Raw genomic sequence first — 16358 nt, forward strand, 5'->3', positions numbered from 1 at the left:
TGTTTTAAGTGATTTCCAACTCCCCCCAGAAGAATTGTTACCCCCACCAAAAAATAGAGAACCTTTTTTTTGCATTTCTACATGTTTTAAGTGATTTCCAACCCCCCTCAAAAAATGTTACCTCGACGGATTTCGACGAAACTTGGTGAGGGGGGGTTTAGGTATGGTCCAAGGATCATGCCATTAAATTTTAGACTTGGTCCCCCCCCCCAAAAAAAATACTTAGAGAATTTTTTTTTTTTTTGCATTTCTACATGTTTTAAGTGATTTCCAACCCCCCCCCAAAAAAATTGTTACCCCCCCCCAAAAAAATTTGTAAGATAATTTTTTTGCATTTCTACATGTTTTAAGTGATTTCCAACTCCCCCCCAAAAAAAATTGTTACCCCCAAAAAAATTGAGAAAATCTTTTTTTGCATTTCTACATATTTTAAGTGATTTCCAACCCCCCAAAAATTGTTTGAGTAAATTTTTTTTTTTTTTGCATTTTTACATGTTTTAAGTGATTTCCAACCCTCCCCAAAAAATTACCTCCCCCCCCCAAAAAAAAAGATTTTTGTTTTTTGCATTTCTACATGTTTTAAGTGATTTCCAACCCCTCCCCAAAAAAATTGTTAGAGAAAAAAATTTTGCAACTTTTTTTTCAACAAAATTTCGATTTTTCTTTTTTTTGCATTTTTACATGTTTTAAGTGATTTCCAACCCCCCCCCCCCCCCAAAAAAAAAATGTTGGAGAAAAGAACTATAACTCTGTCAGCACTGTTGACATCATATTTAATGAATAATATCCTGACAATATCTGCTGCTCTTCCTTCGCTCCAATTGGTTCTTCTGACCACGTCCTTGTTAAAGTGGACATCTCTCTGGCTGTTATCAGAGAACCACCTCACCGCCGTCGAGTCTGGCATTTCACTCAAGCCGACTGGCAGGGTCTCCGAGCAGCCATCAAACTTACAGACTGGTCTCCTATCACTACTTTCTCAAACATCAACTCATCCTGGGAATTCTTTCAAAGAAACTTGCTCTCCCTCATGCACAGATTTATCCCCTCTCGTGTTCAGTTGTCTTACCCTTCCTCCCGCCCTTGGTTTACTGAAGCTTGTGGCGAGGCAGTTGTCCTGAAACAACTTGCCTTTGCCTCATGGAAAGCAAACCCAACTGAGGGCAATCTCAGTTCTTTCCACAAAGCTCGGAACAAGTGTGTATCTACCCTCAGGAGAGCCAGAAAACAACATCTTTCTCATCTCAAGTCTGAACTCTCAAACCTCTCTCCCTCCTCAAAATCCTGGTGGCGTTTAATCAAATCTGTTTCTGGTGTATGTTCCCCCTCCATCCCCTCCCTTACTTCAAATGGCCGCACTGCTGATTCCACACGTGATAAAGCTGAATGTCTAAACTCGGTGTTTGCAGCTAAATCTTGTGTCCCAAACCCATCACTATCTCTACCCACTTTACCCAGTCGCACCCAACTGTCCCTGGACTCTGTATCCTTTTCTCCTGGCAAGGTGGAGAGCTTGCTTTCAAACCTCGAGTCAGATTCTGCAACCGGTCCAGACGGCATCAGCCCACGTGTCCTCAAAGCCTGCTCTTCTGCTCTTGCTCACCCTCTCTCTGTTCTATTCACCCTCTCATTTTCCCAAGGTCATCTGCCATCTGCTTGGAAATCTGCTAACATCACTGCCCTGCATAAAAAGGTGCAAAAACAGATCCCTGTAACTACAGACCAATCAGCCTTCTCCCAATCATCAGCAAGGTTATGGAATCCATCATCGCTTCAGACATGAAATCCTTCCTCTTCTCCAATGGCTTGATTTCCAATCATCAATTTGGTTTCAGACCAGGTCACTCTACCCTGGATATGCTGCTACTGCTCTCCCATCAATGGATGGAGGTCCTCAATGCCAGACAGGAAATCCGAGCCGTATCCCTGGACATATCACGTGCTTTTGACACAGTCTGGCACCCTGCCCTACTCACCAAACTCTCTTCCCATGGTATTCAAGGCCATCTCCACTCATGGCTCGCAGACTTCCTCTCCTGTCGCAGTCAACGTGTGGCCCTAAATGGAGTTCTTTCATCCCCTCTTCCTGTGCAGGCTGGAGTTCCTCAAGGTAGCGTTCTGGGCCCTGTTCTTTTTCTGGTTTTCATCAATGATCTCTCGGACTCTCTGGAAAATCCTCTATTTCTCTTTGCCGATGACTCCACCCTCTGCCGTACCATCTGTCATCCCTCAGACCGGCAAGCAGCAGCTTCTTCGCTCACTGCAGATCTGGATAAAATCACAAACTAGTCCAACACGTGGAACATGTCTTTCAATCCACACAAATCTCACACTCTCACTATGTCTCTTCGAAAGGACCGTTTAGAAAACCCCCCCATCCACTTTCTCAACAATCCTCTGGAAGAAGTCTTTTCTTTCAAGCTTCTAGGTCTCACTATCTGCCATGACCTTTCCTGGGAAAGTCACATTTCCAACCTTGCCTCAAAAGCCAGTCGCCGACTGGGAATCCTCCGTCGTGCAAAGTCCTTCCTCGGCCCTCTTGAGCTCCTGACTACTTACAAAGCTTTTGTCCGTAGCCTGATGGAGTACTGCTCTCCCCTCTGGGCTGGTGCTCCTGCCTCCCACCTTTCTCGGCTTCACGCTGTCGAAACCAGGGCTTTTAAGATCATTGGCATCTCCCGCAATGAAGCTGAGTCTTTGGGCCTCTCACTCAATCACCGCAGGTTGGTCGGTGGTCTTTCTGTCTTCTACCGACTCCTCTCCAGCCTTGCCCCCCTGCTCTCTCTGCGATTTGTCCCAACCACATTTCCACAGGGCGCTCAAGGTCCGCCAACAACCCCCTTCTGGTAAAACTACCAAAATCACGAATCACTGCTCATCTTCACTCTTTCATTCCTCTTTTTCCCGCCTTTGGAATAAACTTCCTCACTCTATTCTTTCCCATTCTTCCCTCCAGGCTTTCAAAACAGCTGTTCACCACCACCTCTTATCTTCCCCCATCCAAATCCTCGATCTTTTCTACCCCCGATAATCCACCCAAGCCCACTTCCTTCAATTCTCCTGCTTTCCTTCCTGAAAGTCCCTGTAATGTCCATCTTCTCTTCGCCATGTTCCCCGTCCCATCCCCATCCCTCTCCCTTCCACAGTTCACCTAATGTGTCTGTTCCCCACTGTTTTGTCCCTTCCACTCCCGCCCCTCTTGTCTCATGCCTCCTTGCTGTGAGTTGTGTGTTAGCTCTCATACGAGCCTCGACCAAGGTATACAAAAAAAAAAAAAAAAAAAAAAAAAAAAAATAAGATATAAGGTTCACTTGAGTGACCCAGCAGTATTGACAGCGGAGGTTTTGCACTCTCCCGAGTGCTCCCCCTCTAGTTTTCTCTTGTTTTCTTTCCCCACCCCCTCCCCCCCGCACACACACACACACACACACACACACACACACACACACACACACACACACACACACACACACACACACACACACACACACACACACACACACACACACACACACACACACACACACACACACACACACACACACACACACACACACACACACACACACACACCCTTTAAAAACTTTTAATTTTGATTGAATAATGTACTTGAACATTGTAGAACACAAACTGTTTTGCTTGACATTGGCTGAGGAAGAAGAATAGGTGGAATAGGAATACGAGTTGGCAGGGGGGTAGTAAGTAGAGGAGGAGGAATAGGTTGTTGAGGATAAGGGGAGTAAGAAGAATATGAGGAGGAGAAGAACAAGTAGTTATATGTGGAGGATGGGTGTAGTAGTAGTACTTTGTAAGAATGGCGAGAGGTTTGTGCTCATAACACGGGAAAGCTCAGTCAGACATCTATTGTTTTTTAATGTCACTCAACTTCCTCATCTCTGCAAGTCCATTGTTCAAACTTCATTGGACAAGGTTGAGCATTTTAAAGAGAACCACGACCAAGACAGATAAAGAGGGAGAGATGCTGAAACAAGAATGAAGTATGTACAAAAACTAACAATCGGACAAGTAAAGGCAAAGTTCCTTATGGGGAAATACTGCACAGTGCATCATTTGTGCTCCAAATTTCTTGAAACCTCTTAATCGTTTGGGAATGTTGAACCACCTTGAACTCTGAAGTGATTAGTGAACATAACGTTTTCAGGCATGTAAACCAATGCTGCATCACCGCTTTCAATGTTTGCTTTCTGGTGAACTAACTGTATATTGGAAGTTTTGCAGCTTGGCCAAAATAAAGTTAACTTGAGGGGTAGCACTCGGTAGAGTGCAAAACCTCCGCCGCCAATACTGCTCGGTCACTCAAGTGAACCTGATATCCTATTCATTCAATTTGACGTCAACAGTGCTCACAGAGTTATAGTTTGCAACTTTCCCTTTTACTTTTAACTTTTACATACTCAATTCATTCGTCATTACTTGATTCCTTGAGACAGAAATTGATTTTACGTGGGTATATCCACCTGAAGTTCCAAAATCAGGCGCAATTATAATTTTGGCATGTTTTTTTTGTTGGAAACCACTTATAACATGTAGAAATGCAAAAAAAAAAAATCGAAATTTTGTTGAAAAAAAGTTGCAAAAATTATTTTTCTTTACAATTTTTTTTGGGGGTGGGGGGGTTGGAAATCACTTAAAACATGTAGAAATGCAAAAAAAAAAAAAAATTCAGATATTTTTTCAAAATGGCCACCACAGTGGCCATATTGGATTTTGGAACAAGTCCAAAATCGAATTGCATGATCCTTGGACCATACCTAATCCCTCCACCAAGTTTCGTCGAAATCCATCAGAGTTTTTCCGTAATACTGTTCACAAACAAACAAACAGAAAGGGGTGAAAACAGTAACCTCCGATCTTCGATGGCGGAGGTTAATAATGAGATACTGTGATTTACTCTCCTTTACAGGATGACCAAAAGTAAAAAGTGTTGGAGAAAAATGAAACCAGAAGCGTAAGAACAGGATTTTCACTTGCAAAAAAAAAACAACTGCTTGATGCAGGTACTGCAGGTGTACGTGAAAAATGGTTTCTGTTTCCCCACAGAAGCAACATCGATCAGGAAAGTTTGTGAAGTGTTGCAGGAGAGCTCCAGAACTTGATGCCTCATGAAGCAATCTCAAACTTAGGTTTGCCACCATTCTTGGTGTTGGGTGGAGATCAAAAGATTCCCAACTTGGATGGACAGGCAAGGGAGGCACAAGAACCCCATGCCAGGGAGTATCCTGTTGATTTGATGGTGTACCAAAGTGCAGTGAGTGGATTACGTGCTCATATATTTCCTTCCTTGACGAGTCGTTTATAGCTAAAATAGCTATTTTATAAAATAGCTAAAATATTTAATCCTACAATGAAATAAAAAGTAAAACTGAAATGCATATCATTCTTGACTCGTAATAACAAAAGTCAACAAGTTAGGAATGATGCCTGCATAATTATACGATAAATCGATACATGTGTGTGTGTCGGTGCGTCTAATCCATAACTCCAAAACCATGAAACCTGGCAGCCTGACACTTTGCCTGCATGCTAAGAAATTGCCAAGGAAGTCAAAATTTGTGGTAATATTTTGAGGCCATATTACACGAGGTAAATGTCACTTATTTTTACAGGTTTGTCATGTATGCAACATCTCGACCGTGCCGGCAGGATATTGTTGCGAATTCGCGCCCGCCGGCGTGTGAACGGCCACGTGACTCGAATCGCGGCACGTCGCCCACCGGACGGACAATTCTGTCTTGACCCTCTGGGAACTATCGCCCGCAGCCAGTCACGGGTGGGCCTTTCGACCTTACCACAATCGTGCCAATCGGCCACCCGCGTAGGATAGGGTTGTTCGCCAAACTCGACCTACCTAAGTACCCACGCGGATGGTAGACCGGGCGATCGTACCTCGCCGCAGGCCGACTCCGGACACGAACCGCTTAAGCGGTCCGTTCCGTGCTATCGGGATAACCGAGCGGTGTTATCGTCGGCCTCGACGGTTCCGATTAATTATCGGGCGTTTTAAGCCCACTACGAACGAACCCTTTACGTGAAGCAAGATGAAGATTCAATTAAAGCAAAGACGAAGCGAAACGGGAAAACAGTTCAACATAATGCACATTTATTCCACGGCACACGGAGAGCACACATATATAGCCAAACAGAATGCACATATATCAAATGCAACAAAAGAAACAATGACGCAGAGATGCTACCGAATACGCGTACACACGGCAGCACTTGTATGGTTTTACTTCACAGACGGCGCCGACACACATTTACTCAAAAGCAAAGGAAAGAAGCCACCCTCATAGGCAAGGGGGCAGACGGGCCCATAGGCCAATGTGTGTGCGGGACCTGAAGGAGCGGTCAGGTCCGCGAGACTGGGGGGGTTCTACCCGCGTCCTCGTGACGAGCCGCAAATGTGGCTGCGCGGCGGTGCCCCGACTTCTTGCTCCTTCGCGGGTTTCGTTGGCACCGCTTGGAGTGGGGTGGGAACGGGGCCCCCTTTTTGCACTATCTCAGCGCGGGGGAAAGGGTGGGCATTGTTGATGCCCTGGGGGAAGGAGAATGGTTGGCTGGCTTGGGTCCCGCGACGAGCGATCCCACCACGACCTCGTCGCCGACCGCCGTCTTCCCTGCCTCGGACCCGAGCTCCTTGGACTCTTCCCCCAATTCTCCTCAGCCAACTGCAGAAAACCACCTTGACGCCTTCGCCTCCCGACTCCACTCCGCTCTCCAACCCGACTTGACTGCCTCGCAACAACTCTTCTCATTCGCCTCACGCTCGCCGTTTTATAGGCCGGCAGGAGAAAACAATATGCAAATTTCCAGATCAAGATCTACTCGAGGTTGGAGCCACGCTCGCCGATTGGACGGAGGAAAAGGGGCGTGAATCTCCCCTGATCCTAGAATTTGCATATCTCGATTCCAGACAGACGCGCCTGGAGGCGGGGCCAAGCCGCCCCGCGCTTCCTAATTGGACGGATCAGAAGTGGGCGTGTAGCATTCCTGATCCGAATTCTCCTCGGAAAGGCCGCTATTTGCACTCGCGGCTCGGCGCGTATCTTGTACGAGCCCAGGACAGCCCGACGCTCGGTGCTCACAGGTGGTGCGGGAATGGCCGTAGAAGGAAGGAGGTGAAGGTGGTGGAAGGATTCCGGCGGTGGCCGTTTCCATGGTGCCGCTTGGAATGGTGCTGATGCGATGTTTGCGGGAGCAAGTTGTGAAGGTAAAGGTCGTGGCTGTTGGCGTTGTTGTTGTCTGATGGTTGGAGCGTAGTTGGTTCAAAATAAAGATAGAACAGAAAAACGGCTATCTCAAAGCGTCGCAGCCCGAATGAATCGCATTAATTCCCTCTAAACAACGGGTTTGGGGCTAACTACACCTGTACTTAAGAGATATCTCACCTACGGGACCTGAATGGTGGTTTGCGAATTTCCACAGCCGTAACAATATATTTATATCAAGCAGAAATACTGGTTATTATAAATGCGTCACTTCCAGGTTGACACAAATCCTGGTTAATGTTGCGTTTTCATGTTTGTGATTAAATATGCTGTACATCTCAATGTTAAACATATTTTAAACTCGTATTAAATACATTTGTATTTTTATGCCTCTGCTGATGAAGTCATCGGAGGCATTGTATTTCATGTTGTCCATACGTACGTCTGTTGGCCATAACGCTAATTTTTCTTCTATTCTCCGCAACCGCTTATCTGGCTGACACAATTTTCACCATCGGTGCGCCGACTCGTGTAGAATGTTTCAATGATAATTATGAACTTGTGGGTCACGTGGTGTGGCAGTAATGTTTGAAAAAAGGAAAAACTTTGGAGCTCTATCTCCAAAACTGCTTCGTGGAGAAAAAATTGAGACTTGGCACATGTCAAGTATTCCCCATGGGAAACAAGTTTTTTTTATGACATCATAGTTATGATGTTTGTTATGACATCATCATTGCATACGTCAAGTGCTTTATCCGATCAGTATGAAATTTTTTGAGGGTCACTTAGGGCTAAATTGTACAGGGGTGGGGAGCCGAATTGATGATGTAATCAGTCATGTGGTTGAGCAGCCATATGTGTTTTTTTTTAACATTAAAAACATTCAAAAATCTTCTCAAACGGTGAAACAGATCGAGACAAAACTTTGCAGGTATGATCACCTATCCATAAGGAACAAAAAGTTCTCCACCTGTGATGTCATGGGTCACATGGTTTGGCAGCTATCATTTTTTGAAGCATATACCTTTAAAAATCCTCTCGAACGACTTGACAGATCGTGGGGAAACTTCACCCACTTGTTCCCAAGCCTTGGGAATACCAGGGTGTTCACGAATAATTAATCGGTCAAATGTTCTGGCAGATACATTGGATTGAACGAAAATCTTGAATTTTTTTTTTTAATTATTTTGAACTGCTTCATCAATTGATGTGAAATGTCACAACTATGATCTCGTCGTCATGGGGAATATATGTTTTAAATTTCAACCTGATCGGATGCATGGTCTGGCAGCCAGAATCATTTACATTTTGAATCTGCATTCAGGGATTTAAAACAAACTTTGTGCAAATATGTATAAGATCTAATAATGTGGGTTGAGGCATATCTGGCGACGTCGCAACATCGAAGAGTGCCCTTCTAGTTTTAATGAGCAATTTTCAACTTGCGACATTGTTAATAAGCTGAAAGCATACAATATGTCGCACCTCATTCAATTTTGTAATTTCCTTTCGCAAGATGAGAGTCCGATTTAGCCTTGGTAAAATTGTAGCTGTCAAAACAGTCATAAATGCATCGTGTAAAGTAGTAAATCGTTCACATGTGAATCATCCAGGGCATTAGCAAATATTTGATATTACAAAGTAAATTGTTCAAGAGTGAATTCGGCATTTCATTTATTGTCTATAGTCGAAGACGATCGCTATTGTAGAGTGTGCAAAGATGCTATATGCAGTTCTACCGCAATACAGTTCCGCATGTAAGAGTGTTCCAGGATGACTTAAAAGGATCACGTGATGTTTTCCATTGCACCAGCGACGGATTTGTGGTGCAAGGAAATATGGGTACAAAACGCATCCCAAATACTCGAATATATTTCAAAAGTTTCTATTGAAGAAACCTGATTGATACATGTTTATACAGTCATGGCCATAAGTATTGACACCCTTGCACGTTTTTTCAAATAATGCACCATTTTTTTTTTCGAGAAAATTGTTGAAATTAAAATATCTTTTGTAGTCCACAAATATATTTCTTTGTTTTGCAGTGGAAAAAAACAAACAAACAAACAAACAAGCAGTCATAGACTGGTACTTATGAAATCGTCAACTTGACCTCTGACCTTGTCTAATAAAAGCTGTCTCTAGAGAAGGCAGCGACACAAACCAGAAGTTTCTACGATGATTCTGTACCAAACCATCAAAAATCGTAACGTCGACCGAAGCAAAAATCTCCATTTCTCCACGCAATTATTTTATATTATTTTATCAAAGTCACAAAACCGTAATATTCGGCCATCCACCAACAATCTTTACATAATTCGATGGCTCACCGAGTCAGGCATGCGACGATAACCTTTATTGGGATAAAAAATGACTTTTAAACACCATCTTTATCGAAAATACCGTCAGCGCGCACACGGAAAACCTTTACGTGGGTCAACGATGCGTCTGCTCGAGCGCACTGTATCACATGACGACCTGTGACGCGTCGAGTGAAATATTTTTATACAATCTTAAAACGTCTCCAAAACATCCGATTTTTACCAGAATTTCGACAACCGAGTTTTAAGCGTCCAAAGCGATCGCAAAAACCGAAGACAAAATTAAAATCGAAGTTAAAACGAACTTGTAACGTCAAGCGAAGCAAAATACTCCATTTCTCCACATTAATTTATGGAATTATGTTTGACCTCACTGTGACCTTGACCTTTGATTTTGACCAAAATCTAATCAGCGCTAGCCATCACCCTCCTGAATTGCGTGGTGTAATTTGACATTGGTAGCTTCTTCCGTTCTCGAGTTATCTGTACCAAACCATCAAAAATCGAATATTTGACCTCATTGTGACCTTGACCTTTGACCGATTTTGACCAAAATCTAATCAGCACGAGCCATCACCCTCCTGAATCACGTGGTGTAATTTGACAATGGTAGCTTCTTCCGTTCTCAAGTTATCGTGCCTACAAACAAACAAACAAACAAACAAGCAGTCATAGACTGGTACTTACGAAATCGTCAACTTGACCTCTGACCTTGTCTAATAAAAGCTGTCTCTAGAGAAGGTAGCGACGCAAACCAGAAGTTCTACGATGATTCTATTCCAAACCAAACAGACACAAGATTGTAGCCAAGCATGGACAATCTCAAGGCTACAAGACCTTGATGTGCTTGTGTCCACCGTACGCAATGTTTTCAGGAAGTTTAAGGCCCAAGACACTGTAACCAACCTCCCTGGACGTGGCTGCAAGAGAAAACTTGTTCGAAGATTGCAGCGAAGGATTGTTCGAATGGTGGAGAAAGCACCTCGATGAACTGCCAAACAGATTCAAGCTGACCTTCAGACATAAGGTATGACAGTTTCAACTCGCACAATCTGTTGCCAACTCATTGAAGAGGGTTCTATGGTAGGAGACCCAGGAGGACCCCCACTGCTGTGAGAGAGAGAGAGAGAGAGAGAGAGAGCCAGAGACAGAGTTTTGCCAAAGCATACCTGAACGAGCAAAAAATCCTTCTGGGAGAATGTCCTGTGGACAGATGAAACCAAATTAGAGCTTTTTTGTAAAGCACATCATCTCTTTTTCAGAAAACAAAATGAAGCCTTCAAAGAAAAGAACACCTTCCCTACAATCAAACATGGAGGACGTTCAGTGATTGTTTTGGGTTGCTGTGCTGCCTCTGGCACTGGGTGCCATGAGTGTGTGCATGAAATCAGATTACCAAGGTATTTTGGAGCACAATTCAACCCAGTGTCAGAAAGCTGGGTCGCCGTCAAAGGTCATGGGTCTTGCAGCATGACAATGACCCCAATCACAATTCAAAAAGCACCCAAGAATGATTCAATACAAACCACTGGACTGTTCTGAAGTGGCCAACAATGAGTCCAGACCTAGTTCCCATTGAACACCTGTGGGGAGATCTGAAAACAGCAGTTAGGAGAAGGCACCCTTCAAATCTGGGAGAACGAGCAGTTTGCACAACAAGAGTGGGACAAACTGCCAGTAGGGAGGTTTGGGGAAGCTCATCCACGGCTAAAGGAAGTGCTTGAATACAGGTATTTTGTTCAAAGGCTGCGATACCAAATATTAAGTCTCGGGTGTCAATAATTTTGTCAATGCCATTTCTTTTTATTTTCTGATTTAAAAGGATAGAGTCATGCGCCACTTAACAACGGGGTTACGTTCTGAGAAACGCGTCGTTAAGCGACGTTGTCGTTGTGCGAACATCATTTTTTTTTTTCGTTTTGGAACATTGTACTTACACAAACCTAGACACCTAGGCTATATGGTATAGCCTATTTTTGTTTTCGAACATCGTACTTAAACAAACCTAGACACCTAGGCTATATGGTATAGCCTATTTTTGTTTTCGAACATCGTACTTAAACAAACCTAGACACCTAGGCTATATGGTATAGCCTATTTTCGTTTTCGAACATCGTACTTACACAAACCTAGACACCGAGGCTATATGGTGTCACTATATGGTTTCCAGGTCAATCACTCGACGTGGCCTCTTACTGGCAGTATCAGCAGTGGATTTTGTACACTTAAGGTCCATGATGAACAAAACAACACGAGATTAAATCAAGCACACGGAAAAATGATGCAATCAAGAGACGCGGTAAATACGAGATGTACAGTAGAACAATGCTGCGTGACACGGCATGCTGTTTTACAGTAAACTTTTTTTATAAGTAGAAAGAATACACTCTAAAATAACAATAAAAAGTACAGTATTATAAATACATAAACCAGTAACATCGTTGTTTACTATCATTATGAAGTATTATGTACTGTACAGTGTACATAATTGTAAGTGCTATTTTTATACGACTGGCAGCGCTATGTCGGCTAAATCACTCGGCGATAGGAATGTTTCAGCTTTTTTTTTTTTTTTTTTTTTTTCAGAGCTGTTAGATTCGTCGTATATGCGATCCGTTGTTGCCCGGAACGTCGTTAAGTGGCGCATGACTGTATTAAGTTCTGAATCAAAAACAAAGGTTCTGTAATATTAACAGTGAAATAAAGAATTGTGGAGACCAAATACTTTTGTTTGCAAGGAATTGAGGCACAGGATGAGGCCATTCGTCCCATCATGCCTGCGGCCCATCATGCCTGCGGCCACACCAACACCACATTTAATCAATCCATCAATACCCCTTCCTTTCATGTGCAGCCTTTTGGCTGCTACACTGGTACTCATTTCACCGATCTCGGAAGGATGACAGGCTGAGTCAACCCCCTTGTGTTAATTCAGCAGCCAACCGGGCTTGAATTTAGGACCCTCGGATGCCAAGCCACCACCCTAACTGCCAAGCCAACACCAGGTTATAAACTGTTTTTTCGTTTATTTCAACTTATTTTTGGAGAAAATTGTGAGTTTTTTGAAAATGTGCAAGGGTGCCAATGTTTTTGGCCATGACTGTAGAAACCAAATTTATTCATTATTTAAACCAAATATGAAACTCCATTGCATTGATTTTTAACATCAATCTGATGTACAGTGCACCACCTTCTTGCACTGACCTCCCTGCAATGTACCAGAGTGGCAGTTTTTAGTTGGGTTGAGTTCAAACCCAGACTGGACAACTCCAAAAGTAAGTACGTATGCAAGAAACCCAGATTATATTGCTTCATAAGTGTGCTCCTACCTAACCACCATATTGGTCCTGTTTATGGTTATTAATTGGGGTCCTGACAGATGTTTACTTTGTTTTTCTTTTTTTTTTCTTTTCTTTTTTTCTCCTCACTCAAGGTTGAGTTTTTGGAAAACAAGACAAGATGGGAGCTACAGGGGAGGTCGAGGTCGCCCTCCTGAACCAGGGCAGGGAAGATGAAATGGTGAGGCTTGATACTGAAGACAAAGTTAACACCTTGTTGTAGATATTGTGGGTGGGAGGGTGTACTTGTTTTAAAACTTAATCAGTCGGCGACTTTTGAAATATCTTTATCCGCCCCAGAATGCTCAATGTGCATGCACAGAAACCACTCAAAATGGTGGTGTTCAGGGCATCATAAAGTATATTGCCTGCAAGGTAGGGATTGTTACCTAAATTTGCTCACAAAGCTTCTAAAAGAAGCCAAAAATACTTGGAAAAGTACCTAAGAGAAAGGGCTCTGTGCCTCTGCACAAAAAAAGATTTGGAGAACTTTATCAGCTCACCATCAGGCAGCTGCTCGTCCTGTTAACTCCCAACCATGTGGGTCCTGCAAGGCCTGAGTTGACGGATTTGTGCTGATCAAACCCTCGACAGATCATGACCAGTCAGTGGATTTTGAACTTTTTGTGAGTGCCCCCTGTGAACATGGCAGGCTTGGTGATTTTATTTCATGGATGTCCACAATTGGAAAGATAATGCTGTGTGCCATTGCTAAGTAATGGTATCTAACTCTTCAGCAAAGGACATCTCGCTTGGGACACTGGAAGTAAAGAGTATCTCGCCTGAGGCACTGATCAACGACCGACTTGAGCTTGGCATAGAATGCATCCTTCACGGTGAAATTGCTCGCCTCATTCGGACCATACACAGAGACCAGGGAAATGACATCCAATGAGTGACAAGTCCTTAGTCTCATCATACGCTTGTTGACTGGTATTACCTCAATTATCATTGGAGTCAGCTTATTGGACACAGCTTCAGCAACTCCTTGGCCATGGTATCCATCAGAGCAACCAGACACAAAGTAGTTGTAACCACCCGCCATGATCTCGCCACTATCTGATCTCCGAGCCTCACAGAGTGCTGCAATACCGATGTCCAAAGGCTTGAGCTCAGATGATAACAGAGACAGGTGATCATCCTCTCTTAGGGATAGGACATTCCAAGCACCCACCCGAAGGGACGGCATCAGGTTAACCCAAGGAGACCGCCGTTTGGTGGACGACACCTCAGCACCACTCCGACGCACTCTCCCACAATCTGACACGAGAATGTTACCCCATGGTTTCTCTCCTATCATCAAAGATTGGGGGTCTCGAAGGCTTTGCCCCAATCTCATCATCCGGTGAGCTGCCCTGCGAAGGGAAGCTGCACAGGAGGTACTCCCATGGAGTGGGTTTTCAGTTTTCTTTGCGTTTTTGTATTTTGCAGAGTGAAAGGTTTTATGGTGACTGGAGTGCAAATCCTGCCACCAACCTCATAAAAATAATATAAAAAGTAACTCAACTGCAGGAGGACATCCGCAGTCACAGTTGGGTACTAGATATGGATGGCTGTTGGCTCACCAGGAGCTCCTCCACCCTTTGACAGGTTTTGTTTTTAATACTGCTGGTTGTCCATATCCACATACCCTCCTCACCAGGAAACCTGGTGGGGGAGACTGTTTAGTCACCTACAACCTGACCATAAAACATTAGTACAGGTTTACATGGTACCTCGAGCAAGCTACAGATCTGATCTGGCCTGACCTGATAAAAATGTTTACTGCAAGACATGAAAGCATGCTTTGGCATGGCACGATGTTGGAAAAACTTGTGTACATACTCCAAATTTCCAGGACGAGTATAGCATTCTTCAGGACTGCATTACTGGAGACAGAGGTTTGAAATGTTATTTTTGTGAATTGAGACATGAGGAAGGCTTCAGGTGTTCTATTTAGGAAGAACACACACTATTGTATAACTGATAAATAGCAGAGTAATGCTGATGCCACACTGTATCGGGGCTGTTCGTTCACTGCATTCTTAAGTAAAGCAAACGACAGTTCATTTTCATCACTTTTCTGCCCTTATCTGGAGTTGTGGTTGAAGCACTGTAAGCTCCCATGTGCCATTATCCACACAATAAACGTGTTGTGCATTATAGTTTGCTTCCCCATATTCTCTGCTGACTGTGAATATGGAATGTCACCCTGTTTTATTGCAACCAAAGTTGGTGTCATTCTACATACAATAAGCAGAATTTTAGGGCTGAGACTGAATTCTTGAAAAAGGTTAGGCTTCTTTGCCATATTCAAATGAAAACAAAAACAAACTGGAGTGAAGTCTATGGCATGCCTTCACAAATCCCTGTTTCCCACGTAAAGCAACGTTGAAAGATGGCAAAAGGTTCCACCAGGAATTACCTAATAAGAAGTTGAGTAAAAATAAAAAAAAATTCCCCCCCATTTTTATCCTTAGCCCCTGAGTCTCCACCCACTGGGGCATGAACCGGGGGTCAAAAAAGATTGTTACATATTTCATGCATCCCACAATGTTGATTGCAGATAGTATTGCTAAAATATCAATGTAATGGCATTTTTGTGGGAGAAGCCCACCATGGGGAGCGGGGCAAAAATGATACTGTTCTTGCATATTCTTGCCATGTGTTGATCATAACTATCAAGTTTGGTGAATTTCTGCTCAACTTTTTAGGAGATGGCGTAACAGACGGAGCTGATTACAATATCCCCCAATTTTTTTTCTTTCAAAAAGCATGGAGATTAAAAATACCTTGTGTTTGTGAATGAACAATTTGGGTTAATTTTGTTTGTAAAATTGCTCTACTGTCACATTGGATAGATCCCATTGATACCTGTAATTTGAAAATCTTGCTTGATGGATGCTTTTTTAAGGAGGTGTATGGTTACCGCTGGTCCCTATGGAAGCTGTTGTTGGTTGCAGTAGCTACCGTGTGTACCGGTGGTCTGTTCCCTCTTGTCCTCTATTGGCTGCCAGCAGCAAACGTCCGTGTCACAGCCAGTCGATGTCCTCTGCGACAGGCCCAACTGCTGCTGCTTCACACCAAGGTTTGTTAGCCATTTCCTTTCCTGTGATGTTTAACCACTTTGCTTGTTCACCTATCCATGGAGACAACCTGAACGAAGTCCTTTTCTTTGGTCATTCGTTAACAGTGGGTTATTTTAACCGCTCCCAAATTCTTTATGTATTGCAACAGTCACCCGTTTCAGCCCTACTAGACTAACCTGGTGATGCCAGTTACCACTCGCAAGATGGCCTGAGCTGGAGCTGAAGGCTTAAATTTAATCCTTCATATGCCAAATGGCAGCTTGGGGAAACTTTAAGAATCTCAATTTAGTTACACACGCTGTTAATGTCACTTGTGTGTGCCCAGCGACAATTTACTCGCTTATAGATGAGTGATCGATTACAGAAACCACAGCAATAATATATTTAGTTAAATATAATGTG

The 16358-nt window shown here is 43.5% G+C and overlaps 1 protein-coding gene across 13 annotated transcripts in view; it reads left to right on the top strand.

Annotated features, from left to right (window-relative positions):
* Nucleotides 1–16358, top strand: part of ATP13A3 (ATPase 13A3) — a 245618-nt gene that overhangs the window by 9273 nt on the left and 219987 nt on the right. For 12 of the 13 annotated variants that reach the window (XR_015049870.1, XR_015049869.1, XR_015049868.1 and 9 more), the window contains exons 2-3: nt 12984–13069; nt 15782–15955. Coding sequence is in view for 10 of the 13 variants with exons in the window: in XM_085848389.1 (XP_085704515.1) it covers nt 13010–13069; nt 15782–15955 (234 nt within the window). In the remaining 3 variants the exon portion in view is untranslated. Of the gene's footprint in view, nt 1–5061; nt 5270–12983; nt 13070–15781; nt 15956–16358 lie in introns of all 13 variants that reach the window. The other variant, XM_085848381.1, reaches the window with a different exon arrangement.

The sequence above is a fragment of the Eptatretus burgeri genome, chromosome 12 (genome assembly GCF_056783735.1).
Source record: "Eptatretus burgeri isolate ZD-2024b chromosome 12, Ebu_testis_v1, whole genome shotgun sequence".
Lineage (NCBI taxonomy): Eukaryota > Metazoa > Chordata > Myxini > Myxiniformes > Myxinidae > Eptatretus > Eptatretus burgeri.